A 15898-nucleotide genomic window follows, 5' to 3' on the forward strand; every position below is an offset into this window, starting at 1 on the left:
TTATTGTTAATGATAATGCAATAAAGAGATAGCAAAGTATGATTGAAATGACCGAGTTGGAAAAGGAGGAGAAGATAATGATGATATTATTTGTGTACAAGGAAAAAGACTTGTTGAAGAGGGTGGGTGGGGTTCCTCTTATCCAAATACTAAATATCTTTACCACTCATAAAACCAAAAATGAGGTTTTGGAGCTCTATAAAAAAAGGAATATCGTTGATTCCCATGATTATTAGAGCACCAAACAAAGAAAGAGAGAAAGAATTAACTAAACATAAAACAAAAGAAGAGACCAGAGAAAATGCAGACTGCCTTATCATCATCATCATTATTGTCCATCATCATGAATAACAAGAACCCACCACCAAAGTTGCAGTTATTGCCTGCCTCCATCTCCAAGACTTGCAGGTTTGATTCAATCAGATCAAATGCGCAGTCTGTCAACTACAGCTCCCCAATCTCGTAAGCGCCTCCCATTCATATTCATCCATGCTTTGCTTTGAATGAAGATTCTCGCTCTTTCTCTTTCTCTCTCACACACACACATGCACACACACACACACACACTGTTTGTACAATGCAGTGTATTTCCAGCAGAAGCATGTGAAACAGTTGGTGGAGAGGCATGTCTTGCGGACATAGGTCCAGAAGTGAAGCTCGAACCAGCTCAGCCCAACATCCCAAAAAAGACAGCATCTGAGCCTATTGATAGGGAGTATTTGGATTACACGCAAGATTCCAGGACGTATGATTTCTCTCTCTCTCTCTCGCTCTCGATATATACGTATATACCTTTTTGCTTTTGTTAATATATAGTAATTGTTGTTATAACGTGGTGCAGGGTGCTTCTGGGAGAGGCTTGCGAGGTTCTGGGAGGAGACTTCTGTGAGCCGCCATACCCCAAATAATATGATGATGTTGGATATATGTACATGTACATGTATATGTTTATGTAATGCAATGAGACTTCCTTCTTGTCCTAATTGCTTGCTGTCTGTAACCAATTGGATTCAAAATCAAAATCACAACACAACCTTAAGGATTTAGAAGACTGGCTCATATTCCAATAATTGTGCTACATACAACAGTTGAACATACTACATCAATCTGACTTTTGTAGTTGGTTCATCAACATGCTATAATACTAACAAACTAAATTCACAAATATTAATCAACAGCAACAAAAACAACAACACGAGATTGGCATATATATATATTAATAAGGTCCCAAAATCATCCAGAAGAGTAGGTGGAGGTAGAGGTAGATTGTTTGAACAAGAGTGGATTCTACATAACACCATGAAACTCGGCAGAATCCAGAAGCACTGCTTTGATCTGCTCGGGCGAAACATCCTGACCTTCTCTGCATTGCTGATATAAATACTTTTGTAAATAACACTTACCACATTACTAATGCTAATGCTAATAATGCTTTTATTTGAATCTTAATTAATAAGTAATATGATAATAATAATAATATACCTCAGCACGGAAGACATCGAGAGCAAAGCCATTGAAACAGCTAATGACAGCTTGCTGAATGTCGAGTCCAAGGTTGTCCAGAGCCCTCATAGTGGAGAGCAAGAGACCTGGTCTGCGCGCACAGAACATGTGTATATTCACACCCCGACCTTCTCTCAACCTTACTTCAACCTACACACTCAAGGACATCAAAATATTGACATGAAAATAATTGGAAGACATTGGAAAGACTAGTCTTGTTGTACCTTTGCAGGCTGGTTCTTGGGGCTGGGAGTTGAGCTAGCGCAAAGTTCTTCCTTGACAATGCGATAAGGTAGAGTAGGAGGAGTTGGTGTCAATGGATGGAAGCTTGCTGTACTTTGATGCTGCATCATAGATCCCAATGACGACGACGACGGGGTGGTACCTTCAAGTTCATTGTGTAGATCATTTATCCTTTGCAATAGCTCTTTTAAATAATCAATCGCATCCCCAAGTATTGAAGCTCTATCCATCTGAAAAAAACACAAGAGTAAATCAGCATTGGAGATTGAAATGTTGCTTCTCATACAACTAATTAACCCCATTATTAATTCTTAGAGAGAGAACATATTATAATAATATGCCAAGTATTTGATTAGCTCATCAAGTTGAACAATAATGCAGTATGAATTCTGCAACGATAACATTTCCTAATGTGAAGTTTAACAAGGAAGAGTAAGCAAGTACCTTGCTGATCTTGGGGACAACAGATCTAAGCATGTAGAGTCTGTCATTGAGCTTCTTTCTTCTACGCCTCTCTGCCATTAAATTTTTGGCTGGCATCCCCCCCTTCTTCTTTCCTTTCAGACCAGCCCCAACTGTAATGCTGCTGTTGGCATTGTCATCCCCCCCTAATTTATTATCAGTAGGCTCGTCGGAATCATAGTTGATAGTTGAGATATCAGCAGCAGCAGCCATTTCATCGTCCATTTCGTCCTCGTCGTCGTCCTCGTAATTCCTCTTCCTCTTCTTTCCCCACTCCAACTCCTCCATCCCTACAGTGTCATCCAAACTCGTGAGTCCTTGATCGCTTTTGGAGGTGTGGCGCAGGGCAGCTCTCTTCTGAAAGAGAGTGGGTGGTGCTCCAAGGGGCGGGGAAACTTGAAGGGGCCTCAACAATTTAGACCTGTTAGTTAAATCAAAACCCTCGAAAAAGGGGGCGGCGGAGGTGGTGTCGTGAGGAAGAGGGAAGAAGTCGGGAGTGGGGTGAAATAGGGAAGTAAGGGAGGCATCGAAAGCAGCAGCAGGACCCATGAAAAGAGGAGGAGGAGGAGGAGGAGGGTCAAGGGAAGGGAAGAAAGAAGGGGGGTCGCAGGAGGAGAAATCGAAGGGGTTGTCGAAAATGTTGTTAAATAGACTAGGGATTACAAGAGATTTGTTGTTGGGGGGCATCTGGTTGTGGTTGTCGAGAATGAAAGGGGGGTTTGAGAGTGAGGAGGAGGAGTCCAAGTCCAATGGAGGATTGAAGTAAAGGTGGTTTGTGGAGAAATCATTATTAATGTTATAAAAAGGAGAAGCACTGGCATTCCCATTGTTGTTAATGAAAGCAGCAGCAGCAGCAGCAGCAGAAGAAGAAGAAGAAGAATCAACTGGGTTGTTGTCGAGCATTGACTTGAAGGATGAAAGAGAGGCGTTCATGTTCATGTTCATTTCCGCGTCGTCCATCTCGTTGTTGTTGTTGTTGTTCCATGAAGAAGAAATCATCATGGGTGCTGCTTCTTCTTCTTCTTCTTCTTCTCCGTCCATCCAAACCGACCTGGGTGGTAGCATAATATTCTTTCTTCTCTGCGAATTTGAGAGAGAGATGGGGAGTGGGAGTTTGAATAATAATTAAAAAAAAAAAAAAAAAAAAAAAAAAAAAAGGATTAGAAATGGCGGATCTGTAAAATTGAATGGAGTATGTGTGAGGCAACAATACTTATCTTCTTCGTCGTCTTCTTTTGAAAGAAGAAGAAGAAGAAGAAGTTGTGGTTCTTCTCCATGGTGGTGTGGTACCACCGCTCTCTGCTCTGCTCTGTGTTTTTTGTCTTTATTAGGCTTATTATTATTATTATTAGAAAGAAATTAAAAGGAGAAGAAGAGAAGCCCAACCATCCATCATCATCCAAACTAAAAATGAATGAATATACAAGAAGAAGCCCAACCCAACTATATTATATATCTACTGTTTTTACTTTTTTATATCCAATAATTCAAAAACAATATTTTAATCTAAAAATAACTAAAAGAATAGAGTGTTCAGCCTACGTACTAATCTGATTTCTCAACAGAAAAAAGAAAATGAGTTTAATGAAAAAAAAGAAAAAAGAAAGTGACTTGTTTACTACTAGTGTTATGACTTGTGAGAGAGTTGAAGTCAGTCCCAAATTTGAATACTCCTAATCCTTACTCCTAGTCCTAGTCCTAGTCCTAGTCCACTCCTATTTATTTGAAACTAAATATTTAACTATTCTACGTACTGGTTCAATAATATATGAATGATGAATAATCAATGAGTGGCGGTACTAATGTATTATTATTATTATTAATATATATAAATATGTAGAGAGAGAGAGAGAGAGAGAGAACAAAACAAGTTGCTCGTGACTCCTTTCTATTCACCGCCACCTAACCTTGAACCAACCTACACTTGGACTTGGACTTGGACTTGCTTACATTAATTAGTACTTTACTCTAATTCAGCAACTTCAACTACACAACTTATAAATCCACTCTATAATTAGTTAGTTCACTACTGTTGTACGTCGTCTATATACAAGTAACGGAAGCCTCAATTAAATTAATTAATTAATTTATAAACTGAATAATTAATTAATAAATCATATTTAATAATATAATTAAATTCTGAAAATCGATCATGATAATATCATTAATATGGGTTTTGTTTTGATTTGATTTGAGTTCACGTGAATCCATTCCTACATACAGGCCACCACCACGTAAATACAATAAGTAATATTGAAGATATAGAGGACACGTGGTCACCATGCATGCAACTCATCATCATCATCATATATACACTAGTCATCCATCCATCCATCCACACTGCTGCCCATATATATATGTCCCGGGGTGGCTTTTGTCCATCGATCGGACCGCAGGCCAGCACCCCCACGTATGTGCCACTGTATATATATATTTGTACATATATAATTTATAGTAATTTAATTATTGTATATATGCACGTAGTAGAACGAACGTAACCACCTACTTTGGTGGACTAACTAATTAATTATTATTATTATTATTAACTCACAAAAGGGAGTACTAGCTAGTAGCTAGTATTGATGATGATTAATTAATGGGTACTTGCATAATAATTGTTGGGTGACAAGAGAAGAGGACATTAATTAATTCCTGGATTTGCCGAATAAAATATGTATTGGGCCGGGCTTCATATATCCCAACCCAAAAACAAATCATATTCTCCTCCACCTTGGCCTCATACATATATTTAACCAACCAACCTTAGATGCCATGCCACAAATTGGGCTTCACTCTCAATTTCCATCATTACTGCCTACCTACTGTCAGCTGATCACATGCATGCATGTTTTCTCTATTACTAATATTATTGATTTCAGAATTCAATTATTCCCTTTTTAATAATCTTGATATATATATTTAATAAGTATCTTGTTGTTGAAATGAATCCATCCATGTTATTGATTTCTGTAATTCAATCCATGTATGTTGAAACAAACGGCTTTTAGTCTATTATTATTAATCATTAATTAATGTTTATTACTTTCGTTTTAACATACAGTTGGAATAATGTAAAAAATACATTTTGTTTTAATAGTCAAGTGCGATTGTACATGAAACTGTAGAGAACTGGATGACCTGTAACCGGAGAGGGTCTAAAATAGATTAGATAGATGCGCATGTCAGGGCAAATGGGGGCTTTTTAATGCGAATCTACTTGTCCTCCTGGCTTGGCTTGGCTTGGCTTGGCTTGGGTCTACACTCCATCGACGACGGGGTTCCTCTCTCTCTTCTTCTTCTTCTTCTTCTTCTTCTCTCTGCCTCTGCTCGCCCCCCAGATCTATTTTTATGTTTTTTCATTTCCCAATCTGTACAGACTAGAGTAATCTAATTCTCGATTTCAATCAACCAATTTCATTACCTACAAACACACATAGATCTCATCACATGGGCTCTTCGCAGTCCGCTCAATTGCCCTCAGATGACGAAGAAGACCAAGAAGAAGAAGATGATGACGATAACGACGACGTTCAACACAACATTCCAAACAGCACAAGAGATCATCACGCCCTCGTCAAGAAAATTCTCCAACAGGAGCCTGAAATGCTGCCCTGTCACGCCTCCGCCTCCCCTCTCTCCCCGCAGCTTTCCACCTACGGTACCCCACGCATAGCTCCTTCCATCAAGGTTTGGGACCCATACAATGTCCTCGCACCTCCTCCACCCCTCCCTCCCTTCCACCGCACCTTCTCTGTTTCCCCCTCCGACGACGATCGTGCTATCACCGAGGTTTACTTGATTAGCCACGGCGAGTGCCACATGAATCTGAGGCCCGATTTGATCTCCGGTCGCTGCCCCGATGCTGCCCTCACCCCGAGTGGCAAACGCCAGGCTCGAGCACTCGCCGTGTTTTTGAAGTCTCAAGGGGTCAGATTCAATGTAGTTTATACCTCGCCTTTGGATCGAGTCCGCTCCACCGCCATATCTGTTTGCCAGGTATGCTCATCTTCTTCCTTGCTTGCTTGCTTCTCATCCAATTTTGTTGCTGTTTGGATATTTTTATTAAACATTAGTTAGTTTGCCCTTTTCATTTGTAACATACTTAATTCTTATAAGCTGAACCAAAATGATGATTTTTTAGACAATTTCTACATCTTCAACTTTTTGCCGTGCTTACCATTAATTAATTTGATTGAGCCACTGAGATTGGGCATGCAATGCCTCTTACCTAGGACCTGAACCATGACAAGAAAGAAAACAGAAAAATTGGAGAACAAGTACCATCTGATTTGCCAATTGAAACTTTTGCTAAGTCCTGTCATTGAGTGATATTTGAAATCTTTGTCATTTGTTGGCAAAAGTAGAGCTCCATGGTACTCTCTAGCATCGTCCACAAAACAAATGTGTATTTTATGCCAGATAATCCGAGTTTGGCTGAGATGCAATGGTCTTTAATTGTAATTCATATGATTGGCCACACACTCCCTATTTGTACCACTTCTGTTCAATGGTTTTCCTCTTATATTCTGCATAATGTTGGTGAACTGGTTGAGCAGCTAAGTGAAATTTAATTACTTTCCTTTTCTTTTTTTTCCAACAAGAAATGCATTTCTAGGCCATGTGAAAGCGAATTGATGAAATAAAGTCACTAAAAGAGATTTCAGATTATTACCATGGTAATCCCTTAAATAGGGAAGAGATGTAGGAATCATTCTTTTGCATTACTAAATTAGTGCGATCTCGTTCTACCAAAATAAGAATCATTATATTAAATTGAAGATGCTAATGTTCAACTTAATTAGGGACAATATATTTTCTTTAATTCCCATATAAATGTTGGAGAGTTCTCTTACATACCACTTATTTATGGAACCTCCTAATTTGAGCTTGAAGTGCTTCGAAAATGTATACTCTTCTACTGCCGTGGACTGCAAGTTTTTTTTTTTTTCTTTTTTCTTTTAAACCGTGGACTGAGAGTTTCATCTCTCCTACTTGATAAGCACTTGTCATCACACCTACTTGCCATTCCACGGCATTCCATGTATGACTATGAGGCCATTTAAATTTCCTACAGTATCCCTTAAGGATCAGTTTGTCTTTTTACTTGAAGTTCTAATGGTAAATGCGCTGGATGATCTGTTGGCCTGCCAATTTACGTCAGTTTGCATATGAATGTTCTATGTGGAATATTAGTGATCGTGCTCAAAATTTTTATCTTGAAGGTGGATTGATATTTATAGTAAGGATTGTAAATTATAACTCCAAATCCTGATTACTTGATCAAAGATGTAACTTAGTTAATTTTATGAAACTGCCAGTGCAATAATCTCTTGTCAAAAACCATGTACCTTCTGGTATGTGGTGCTTCAGGAATTCGCTAGGCATAGCTAAGATATAGTTTTCAGTACTTACTCCCTCAGGGAATAAAAAATAGTAATAGTATGAAACTTTTGGCTCTAAAAAGATGCACTTGGTATTTTCATATAAGTTCATGTATTTATGGGGTCAGGGGTTAACGTTTCTTGGGATTAACTCAATATAATATGTCCTTGTGTAGAATTAAGTGACTCGGTCGACAGTCAAATATGTTCTTCATTAGCTGGATAACGAAGCACCATCGTCTCTAATCAAATTGTATCTAAGTACTAGTTTTGTTGGGTTGCTTTCTGATAATGATCATTTATCAATTGCATACAAAATATTGAGATTCTAACTATTTAAAGGAGACATTACATGCAACTGTTGTTTAACTAATTAGATTATCCTTGAATCGAACTCTGTAGGAGTTAAATTTCTCAGAGGAACATATACAATCATCAGATGCCCTTGTGGAGATGAGCCAAGGGCACTGGGAAGGATGCCACAGATCAGAAATCTTAACACCGGAAACACTGAGTTTAATGGAGAAATTCCAGCCTGATTTTTCGGCGCCATCTGGGGAATCATTGAGGCAGGTAGAATTCCGAATGGCGCAGTTCCTAAACGGTACAGTCATGACGTTTCACGACAAATTTAGGTCGGATTTCTCCCCACCAGATCTGAGTGACAACAACCCAGGTTTTACCAACCGCAGCGAGAGAGATAGAGATAGAGAAGGGGGGGCTTCATCTCTGGCACCACACCACTGGGATTTGCTGCAAAGGCACAGACAAGGGGGGATTCCAAGGAAGAAATCTGGTAAGAGCAGGCTCCAAATTGTGACACGCACTGGAGATCATGAGGCGGATGATGAAATGTCCCCTCGAGAACCCAATAACCAATCTCGTGATATTAATGTCAGGACCAACAACACAACCGCCCCTTCTCTTGTTGTGTCTTCTTCTTGCGTTGGTGTTTTCAGTCACTCCACACCAATCAAATGTCTTCTCACGGGCCTACTTGGTTGCAGTCCAGTTATGTCACACAAGATATGCATAGAAGATTCTTCAGTTACCGTTTTACAGCACTCTTGGAGAGTTGGCTGGCAAATTAAGAGAGTCAACGATACTTCCCATCTTAGGCTTCTCTGACCAGACCACATATTATTTGGTTGTCTCAATGTCCGATAATTTAACAGTTACACGTCCACGATATATTTTCGTTTATATTATATTGATTTACTTCCATGATTGATGGTTTCCAGTTCCAACGGACAAAAGCAACAGTCATGAGAGTGATTATTTTTTTGTTTGTAATTGTAGCATTAAGATTTATTGTTGTCAATTGTCATACATATGAAATCCAGTTTTGCCATTTATTTACTTGCCGGTTTCTTCTCATTTATGTTAATCCAAACGCATGCAGAGGTGTGTGAATTGAAATATTAGCTTTTAATTGTCTACAATTTAAAAGCAGAATAGTGAAGCATTTGTTCATTAAGTATATGCTTGTGCCTCTTTTGATTGTTAATATATAGAGTTAATTAATTCTACTTGGGGTGTTAAAATACACACAATTCTTCAATAAATTAATTTTTGACCACCAAAAAGGCAAAAACTATTGATTTAATAAAATACGTAGTACAACCTAATTATGAAACTAGTCATGATTTTTATTTTTTTTATTTAAAAAGAGTCTAATTACACGAGTGCAACATATGACTAATATTTCATTCAAACTAGGTAGAGCACCGTATAAATAAGGAGGAGGATGTTTGAGTTTCACCAATAACAAATAAAATTTCCATTTCATTTCGCCCCCGGCCGCCTCGCCTCCCCTCATGGCTCTCTCCTCCGATCGCCAGTCTCTCATACCACCCTTCCTCTACTCCACCTCTTTCACCTCCAAAACCCTACCTCTCCATCAAATGTCCGATCCTACCTTTATTCCACCATCCTCGACCAACTTTGTTATTCCATCTCCAAGCGAGCCTGGAAAAATCGAGTTATTTTCTCCTCAGTACTACGCCGCCTGTACTTTTGGCGGAATACTAAGCTGCGGTCTTACTCACATGGCTGTCACTCCTCTTGATCTCGTCAAATGTAATATGCAGGTCCAGATCTATGTTTTTTCCATTTTTGACACTTACTTTTCTTCAGCTGTCCCTCCTGTTTTATTTATTTTTTTCTCTAAATTTATTTTCGTCTGTAACATTCTTATTTGACTTTCTGTTGTTATTGAAGGCTTGAGTCGTCCTTGGTTTTACTCGTCTCTTGATTAGATCCGTGATTCGTTTTATCCTTCTGTTCGTTATGTTACGGATGCTATTGATTGTTAAGTTTATAGGATAATCGAGGTTAGTGTGATTAAGGGGTTAGGGGGGTGGAAGTTTAATTATTATTTATGATGAGTATTATAAATAGGGTAATTAGAATGTTACGGGAGAGAAAATTTATTGTAATCAATATTCTCTTGTCTTTTATCTCCTCGATTCTTATTCTATCTTCTCTAATTCTAATTCTCTTAATTCACATCTCTCGACTTCTTCTTAATTCTCAAACTATGTTTTCTCGCTCAAATTACCACGTAACACTTTTATTTTATTAATGTGAATGACTTCTGCATTTCTTCATGAACTACAATGTGCTTTGTCTTGGTTGCTGGCACTATGTTTAATCGTGTGTTTTCTTCATCTGGTTTTTAGATTAATTAAATGGAATACATACTTTTGAAATCATAACTCAATAACTAATTTAGACCGATCCTATGCAAAAATATGTACGCATGACATAAAAATTTAAAAGTTTAAAGGAGTTTGGAAGAGATTGGGAGTTAGGGAGGGGATAATATGTATCTTCTAAATAAAAAGCTTCAAAGTTCAAATATCTCTATGCTTTCCTGACGTTGCTGGTTAGTTATTGGCATCTGGTTAATAGTTTTGTCTAATGTCTACATCAACCAGATCGATCCTGCAAAATACAAGAGCATTTCATCAGGTTTTGGGGTGTTGCTCAAGGAGCAGGGAGTCAAAGGTTTCTTCAGGGGTTGGGTACCTACCTTGCTTGGTTACAGTGCTCAGGGTGCCTGCAAATTTGGATTTTATGAATTCTTCAAGAAGTACTATTCTGACCTCGCTGGACCAGAAAATGCAGCTAAGTACAAGACTGTGATCTATCTTGCTGGTTCTGCATCTGCTGAGGTGATTGCAGACCTTGCTCTTTGCCCCCTTGAAGCTGTTAAGGTTCGTGTTCAGACTCAGCCTGGTTTTGCTAGAGGCTTGTCTGATGGGTTTCCCAAGTTTTTGAGATCTGAAGGTGCTCTTGGGTATGTCAGATGATTGTTTTGACCTTGTTATGTCTTGTAAATGTATTTATTTGAAACTCATATTTATAAATGGTTACAGGTTATACAAGGGACTGGTTCCTCTCTGGGGGCGTCAGATTCCATGTAAGTTTTGGGATGCATATATCTCTTTTTATTTTTGTTGCTCATGATCTAGTCTTTCTTCATAATTTAATTTCCAAAAATACCTTGCTATAACGGTAAACAATTTGATCAAGGTTAGTAGTATCAATTGCCTTTCTACTTGTGAATATACATTGTTGTATCAATTGCCTTCCTGAAAATATTGTGAGATTTCATTTATGGAACTTTATGATGCTTTGTGGAAAGATGACACAAAATAGGTAGACCTATTTATGATGCATGATCATCTGCTATTTATTTCCTTGCTCATCTATCTGGATTGCTAGTTCTGAGAGCTTGTGCAGTTGATTCCTTCAGTTTCTAACTTTTTTTTTTTGCTGCCTCTGATTGTTTGTGTAATTTATCCTTGTTGATTTTGCATTACTAGCTGATATATTTTTTAGATGAATGAAAATGATAATTTTAGAATCTTACCTTTTGTACTTTGTCTCTGTAATATTATATATGCTGCGAATTTGTATCACCAACAAAGTACTAACTTTGTTACGGGTGGTTTAACTTTCAGATACAATGATGAAATTTGCATCTTTTGAGACTATTGTGGAGCTCATGTACAAGCATGTGATTCCCAGACCTAAAAGTGAGTGCAGCAAGCCCCTCCAGCTTGGTGTAAGTTTTGCTGGTGGATATGTAGCTGGTGTTCTCTGTGCTGTTGTGTCACATCCTGCTGACAACCTCGTCTCTTTCCTGAACAATGCCAAGGGTGCTACTGTTGGTGATGTGAGTGTTGTGCTTGTAGTTCATCACCTTTATAATTTGTTTTTAAGTTTTCCCAACATATGTGCTGGTAACTTATTATGATGTTCCTGTTTTTATTGCTGTAGGCCGTAAAGAAGCTTGGGCTGTGGGGTCTGTTTACTCGGGGTCTTCCTCTTCGTATCGTTATGATTGGTACCCTCACAGGAGCTCAGTGGGGTATCTATGATGCGTTCAAAGTTTTTGTTGGCCTGTAAGTTTTCTTGGACTGGTTTCTTTTGACCTATAAACTTTACCATCCCTCAGACTTCTAAAAACTGGTGGTGTTCCCTGTGGATTTATTATGTGTGTGTGACATAACTTGTTGACTTCTCTATCTTTGATTACAGGCCGACAACTGGTGGCGTTGCTCCTGCACCAGTCGTTGCTGAACTTGCAGAGGATTAGAGTAAAATTGCAGAGTTTTATTGGAGTTCAAACTTTGAGACAGTACCTTCTCTGAAACGGCAATAAATGTAGAAGCTGATTGATCATCTTCTAGCACATTAGCATAAGGAGATATATATTTTTTGAAAGAAAAAAAAAACTGAAACTATTTTTATGATCGAGTAATTTGACCGTGGAGATTTGAATACTCCACGTACTTTGAATCTTTATGGATTCCTAGAATCGGCATTGCATTAGGATTGCAATTAAAATAATGGGCATCTATCTATGTAGGGTTTTCGTCTGCTCATTGAGAATATAAGTTTTGCTTGGTTTTGTCATCTTGCACTTTAACAAATGTTTATGTTTAGACGTTAGTGCTTTATACTCTATTTTGTCTTGGACAAGTCATCGAGGAAGCAACAAGCATTTTACTAGTCACTAGTGAAATAAAGTTAGTAGATGGCTGGCTTACATGCTAAACCCATATTTCTCTGATGAAGTGATTATTGCATTGGAGGTGTGTTTCAGACATAGTTGTGATATAAAGGATAACTCAGTCCATTACACAACACACTGAGAATACATACTGAGTTTAAGATAAAGTACAAAAGAAGCAGGCCTTAGCGTATCTTTTAGGCCCGAAAGATCATCCATCATAGTACATGAAGGAAGGGCAGTACTATGACCAGTGCCATATTCTTGGTGCATCCCTTTATTTTTCAGCTATATAATATATATATATATCAGAAACAAAAACAAAAACAAAAGTAAAATTACATATTTCGACACCCTGAAACCATGATGAGTTGATTAGAAGTCTGGAGCATTATTGTAGTTGAAGTTGTCAATGGCTTCATAAGTGGAGGAGTTGATCCCAAGACTTGGTAAGGTGATTGGTCCTCCAAGATAGTCAAGGGGAGTGTCATCCATGAAGGTAGCATTGTATTCGTATAAAGCTTCCATGCCTTCATCAATAAGAGAGAGTGCCATGTCAGTTGCAGTGGGTTCACGAATGACAACCTCATTCAATAATATCCTTGGTGCATCTTGTTCTTCTTTCTTCCTTGCTTCAATCACCTGATCGATCATCATCATCATCCCAAAATTGGCAATAATATTAATATAGTTAGAGTTGTTACTCCTCTCGTTCATCAAACTCAGATAGAATGAATAAAGATGCAAATGTTGCTAGCAGTGTTTGCTTACATATTTTCCGTCTTCAACATTCTGGTACACGAGGATGTAATCGTCAGTTTCCAGGCCATGAGTGTAGACAAATTCCCCTGAAAGGTTATCAAAGTGACTTTAGCTCGAGAGAAAATACATGTTTGTTGGAAACATATAAAACTTACCAGTAGATTCAAGCACATACATCCTGCTGCTATTGTTTGGCCAGTATCTGTAGTATACGGATATGGATATATAATTTAAACAACGAAAGATATGAACTTCAAAAAAAAAGAAGAAAAAAAGGTGTTAGTTATAAGTTGAGAATGGAAACCTGTACTTGAACCACCAATCATGAAGGCCATCCATATCAAGCATGCTGATATAAACCCCTTCCTTCGACTCAAGCACAGGGAGATGAATCTCAGCATCTCTCTGAAATTAATTAATTAGTCCATAAAATGAAACATTAATCGTCAAATGTGAGATAATGCAAACCTTAGGAAGAACCATTCTTCTGAGGGCGCTTACGTCACTGTTCTTGAGCTGCTTCTTGAAAAGATAGTTTAGTTTTGAAAGATCAATTTCCTAGACACGTCAAAAAATTTGTCAATAATTAATTAATCATCTTCAATTTCCACAACCGCTTACCACATTCAACTTGCTCTTCACTCTTCTCATTTAACTCATCATATCTAATTCTTTCAAATCTAATATATTTTCAACTTCCAACACCAATATAAAACCTTTTTTATTCTATAATAAAAAAAAAAAAAAAATTGTTTTTGGGAAATGAAAAACTAGTTTCAAATCCATTACAAAAAAATCAGAAAAATAGGAAATTGGAAATAAAAGTTAAATGATGCTTCCAAAAAGGAGAAAATAAAAAAAATCTTGGACGTAGTAGCATCAGGCATCCACAGACCGCTGGATCGAGGGAACTAAAGGGGGGACGGCCCTCTAGATCCAACGGTGAGCAGTGTTTTAACTCAATTTTTAAAATTAGTGTCTTTCGTACCCAAAAACATACAAGACTTTTTAATTCAAGTGAAAATTGAAGTGAATCTAAATTCAACTCTTTCATCCCATTCACAAAATCAAAAAAATAAAAAACAAAAAATAGTCTCAATAAAATACCAAGTAACACACACACACACACGAATGCAGTATATATATTATTATATAAAAAAAAAAAGAGAAGAAGAAGAAGAGAAAAAAAGAAAAGAAAAACAATGACCGGAAAGAGACGAAAAAGAATAATTAGCTAGTATGTAGAAATTGAAAGAGGGAATTTACACGTGCGGCGGCGGCGGGAGGAGGAGGAGGAGGAGGGGGTGGCACGTGCGAGGCGGGGAAAGTGAGGGAGAGAGGGGTAGCGCGCCTGGACCTGGGCATTCTAGGGCCTCTATGAATATTAACGAAGCCCGGAGTGGAGAAAAAGTCGGGCCGTTGAACCCCTAACTCAGCCGGCTCTTCCACGTTTCTGTTTTGCTGGAGGCGGCTGCTGCTCCTCCTTCTCACGCCCTCTGCAATGCTGTTGCTGTTGCTGTTGCTGCTGCTACCCATAACGACTTTCACTTCCTCACCATTACTGTAACTAATTGCCTCGTTTCTCTCCATTTCTTTTCTGGGTTTTTTCTTCGTTTTTTTTTTTTTGAAGCTAATGAGTAGCGCAGAAATGGAGAGTCTGTGCAGTGTAGTAAAGATGGTGGAGAAGAGATTCTTGGGGGAAGAGAGAGAGAGATGGTACAGGTAAGTGGAGGAGGTGGTGATATATAATGAGGTAAGGAGTGATGGGCTTATTGATTTTAATTGTTCTAAATTTAGCAACAATGGAGTGATCAGAGGTGACACTTGTGCAATCTTCATTCATGCTGCCGCTCCTTTCATCTTTTCTTCTCTTTTCTTTTCTTTTTCTTAGGTTAATTGGCTGGCCTCTTGTTATTTTGTGGGAGTGAGAGTTTTTCTAATTATTTAATTACCTTTTATATATTTTTAATCCTTAAGAAAAGAATATAAAGAAAGTGGAGATAGAGAGAGAGAGAGAGTGAGGATTAAGGAGAGTTAATTAGTTAAGACAAGGAAATTAATTGGTGGGTGTGTGGGTGTTAGCTGCAACCTAACAAGAATCCACATGCATTGAAGGGAGCGAGGAAAAAAAAGAAAATAGTAATTAATTTGGAATGACGAATGGTAAAAAAAAAGGAAAAATGAGGTGGTGGAAGAAAAGGATGTCCAGGTGTTGAAAAAGCACTGAGGTTTTTCTGGCATGCAGCTGAAATCAATGGCAATGGCAATGGCAATGGCCTTTCTTCCGACCCGGCCCCTTTTACTATTATTTTATTTAATAATTTAATTTCTTGTTGAAAAAATGAATGTGGTTAGTAATGGAGTTGGAGGGTTGTTTGTATTTTTCTAAGTTAGCTTACGCAGAGAGAGAGAGAGAGAGAGAGAGAGAGAGAGAGAGAGAAGAAGAAGAAGAAGAAGACGAAGAGTAGAGAGAGGGAAAGCGGTTTTGAAAAAATGAAACCGCTATATATCACTCCATGCAGAA

The 15898-nt window shown here is 38.1% G+C and overlaps 5 protein-coding genes across 6 annotated transcripts; 3 read left to right on the top strand and 2 right to left on the bottom strand.

Moving 5' to 3' along the window:
* The first annotated feature begins 187 nt into the window (after window positions 1-187).
* CCL (CCR-like protein) lies at window positions 188-983 on the top strand. The gene is made up of 3 exons (XM_012988606.2): window positions 188-462; window positions 584-745; window positions 842-983. The coding sequence occupies exons 1-3, from the start codon at window positions 302-304 to the stop codon at window positions 906-908; spliced, it is 390 nt and encodes a 129-aa protein (XP_012844060.1). The 5' UTR covers window positions 188-301; the 3' UTR covers window positions 909-983.
* A 59-nt stretch (window positions 984-1042) lies between these two features.
* LOC105964100 (transcription factor SCREAM2) lies at window positions 1043-3551 on the bottom strand. Its single transcript, XM_012988604.2, has 4 exons — window positions 2191-3551; window positions 1728-1976; window positions 1483-1653; window positions 1043-1371 (listed from the first exon to the last, which is right to left on the bottom strand). The coding sequence occupies exons 1-4, from the start codon at window positions 3271-3273 to the stop codon at window positions 1288-1290; spliced, it is 1587 nt and encodes a 528-aa protein (XP_012844058.2). The 5' UTR covers window positions 3274-3551; the 3' UTR covers window positions 1043-1287.
* A 1737-nt stretch (window positions 3552-5288) lies between these two features.
* MEF14 (Phosphoglycerate mutase family protein) lies at window positions 5289-8948 on the top strand. Its single transcript, XM_012988601.2, has 2 exons — window positions 5289-6204; window positions 7992-8948. The coding sequence occupies exons 1-2, from the start codon at window positions 5656-5658 to the stop codon at window positions 8715-8717; spliced, it is 1275 nt and encodes a 424-aa protein (XP_012844055.1). The 5' UTR covers window positions 5289-5655; the 3' UTR covers window positions 8718-8948.
* A 340-nt stretch (window positions 8949-9288) lies between these two features.
* Window positions 9289-12515, top strand: PHT3;1 (phosphate transporter 3;1). Its single transcript, XM_012988600.2, has 6 exons — window positions 9289-9679; window positions 10529-10890; window positions 10970-11013; window positions 11558-11772; window positions 11877-12001; window positions 12138-12515. Exons 1-6 carry the CDS (start codon window positions 9407-9409, stop codon window positions 12193-12195), a joined length of 1077 nt encoding a protein of 358 aa, XP_012844054.1. The 5' UTR covers window positions 9289-9406; the 3' UTR covers window positions 12196-12515.
* A 180-nt stretch (window positions 12516-12695) lies between these two features.
* On the bottom strand, window positions 12696-15300 carry FUS3 (AP2/B3-like transcriptional factor family protein). Of its 2 annotated transcripts, none has more exons than XM_088819140.1 (6): window positions 14641-15297; window positions 13843-13932; window positions 13679-13779; window positions 13530-13576; window positions 13384-13460; window positions 12696-13254 (listed from the first exon to the last, which is right to left on the bottom strand). In XM_088819140.1, exons 1-6 carry the CDS (start codon window positions 15211-15213, stop codon window positions 12988-12990), a joined length of 1155 nt encoding a protein of 384 aa, XP_088675266.1. In that variant the 5' UTR covers window positions 15214-15297; the 3' UTR covers window positions 12696-12987. The 2 variants fall into 2 exon arrangements, with proteins under 2 accessions (XP_088675266.1, XP_088675268.1); XM_088819142.1 differs by having other exon boundaries at window positions 12927-13254; window positions 13685-13779; window positions 14641-15300.
* Window positions 15301-15898: the final 598 nt, after the last annotated feature.

This window comes from Erythranthe guttata, chromosome 6 (assembly GCF_056151865.1).
Source record: "Erythranthe guttata isolate IM_541 chromosome 6, IM_541, whole genome shotgun sequence".
NCBI lineage: Eukaryota > Viridiplantae > Streptophyta > Magnoliopsida > Lamiales > Phrymaceae > Erythranthe > Erythranthe guttata.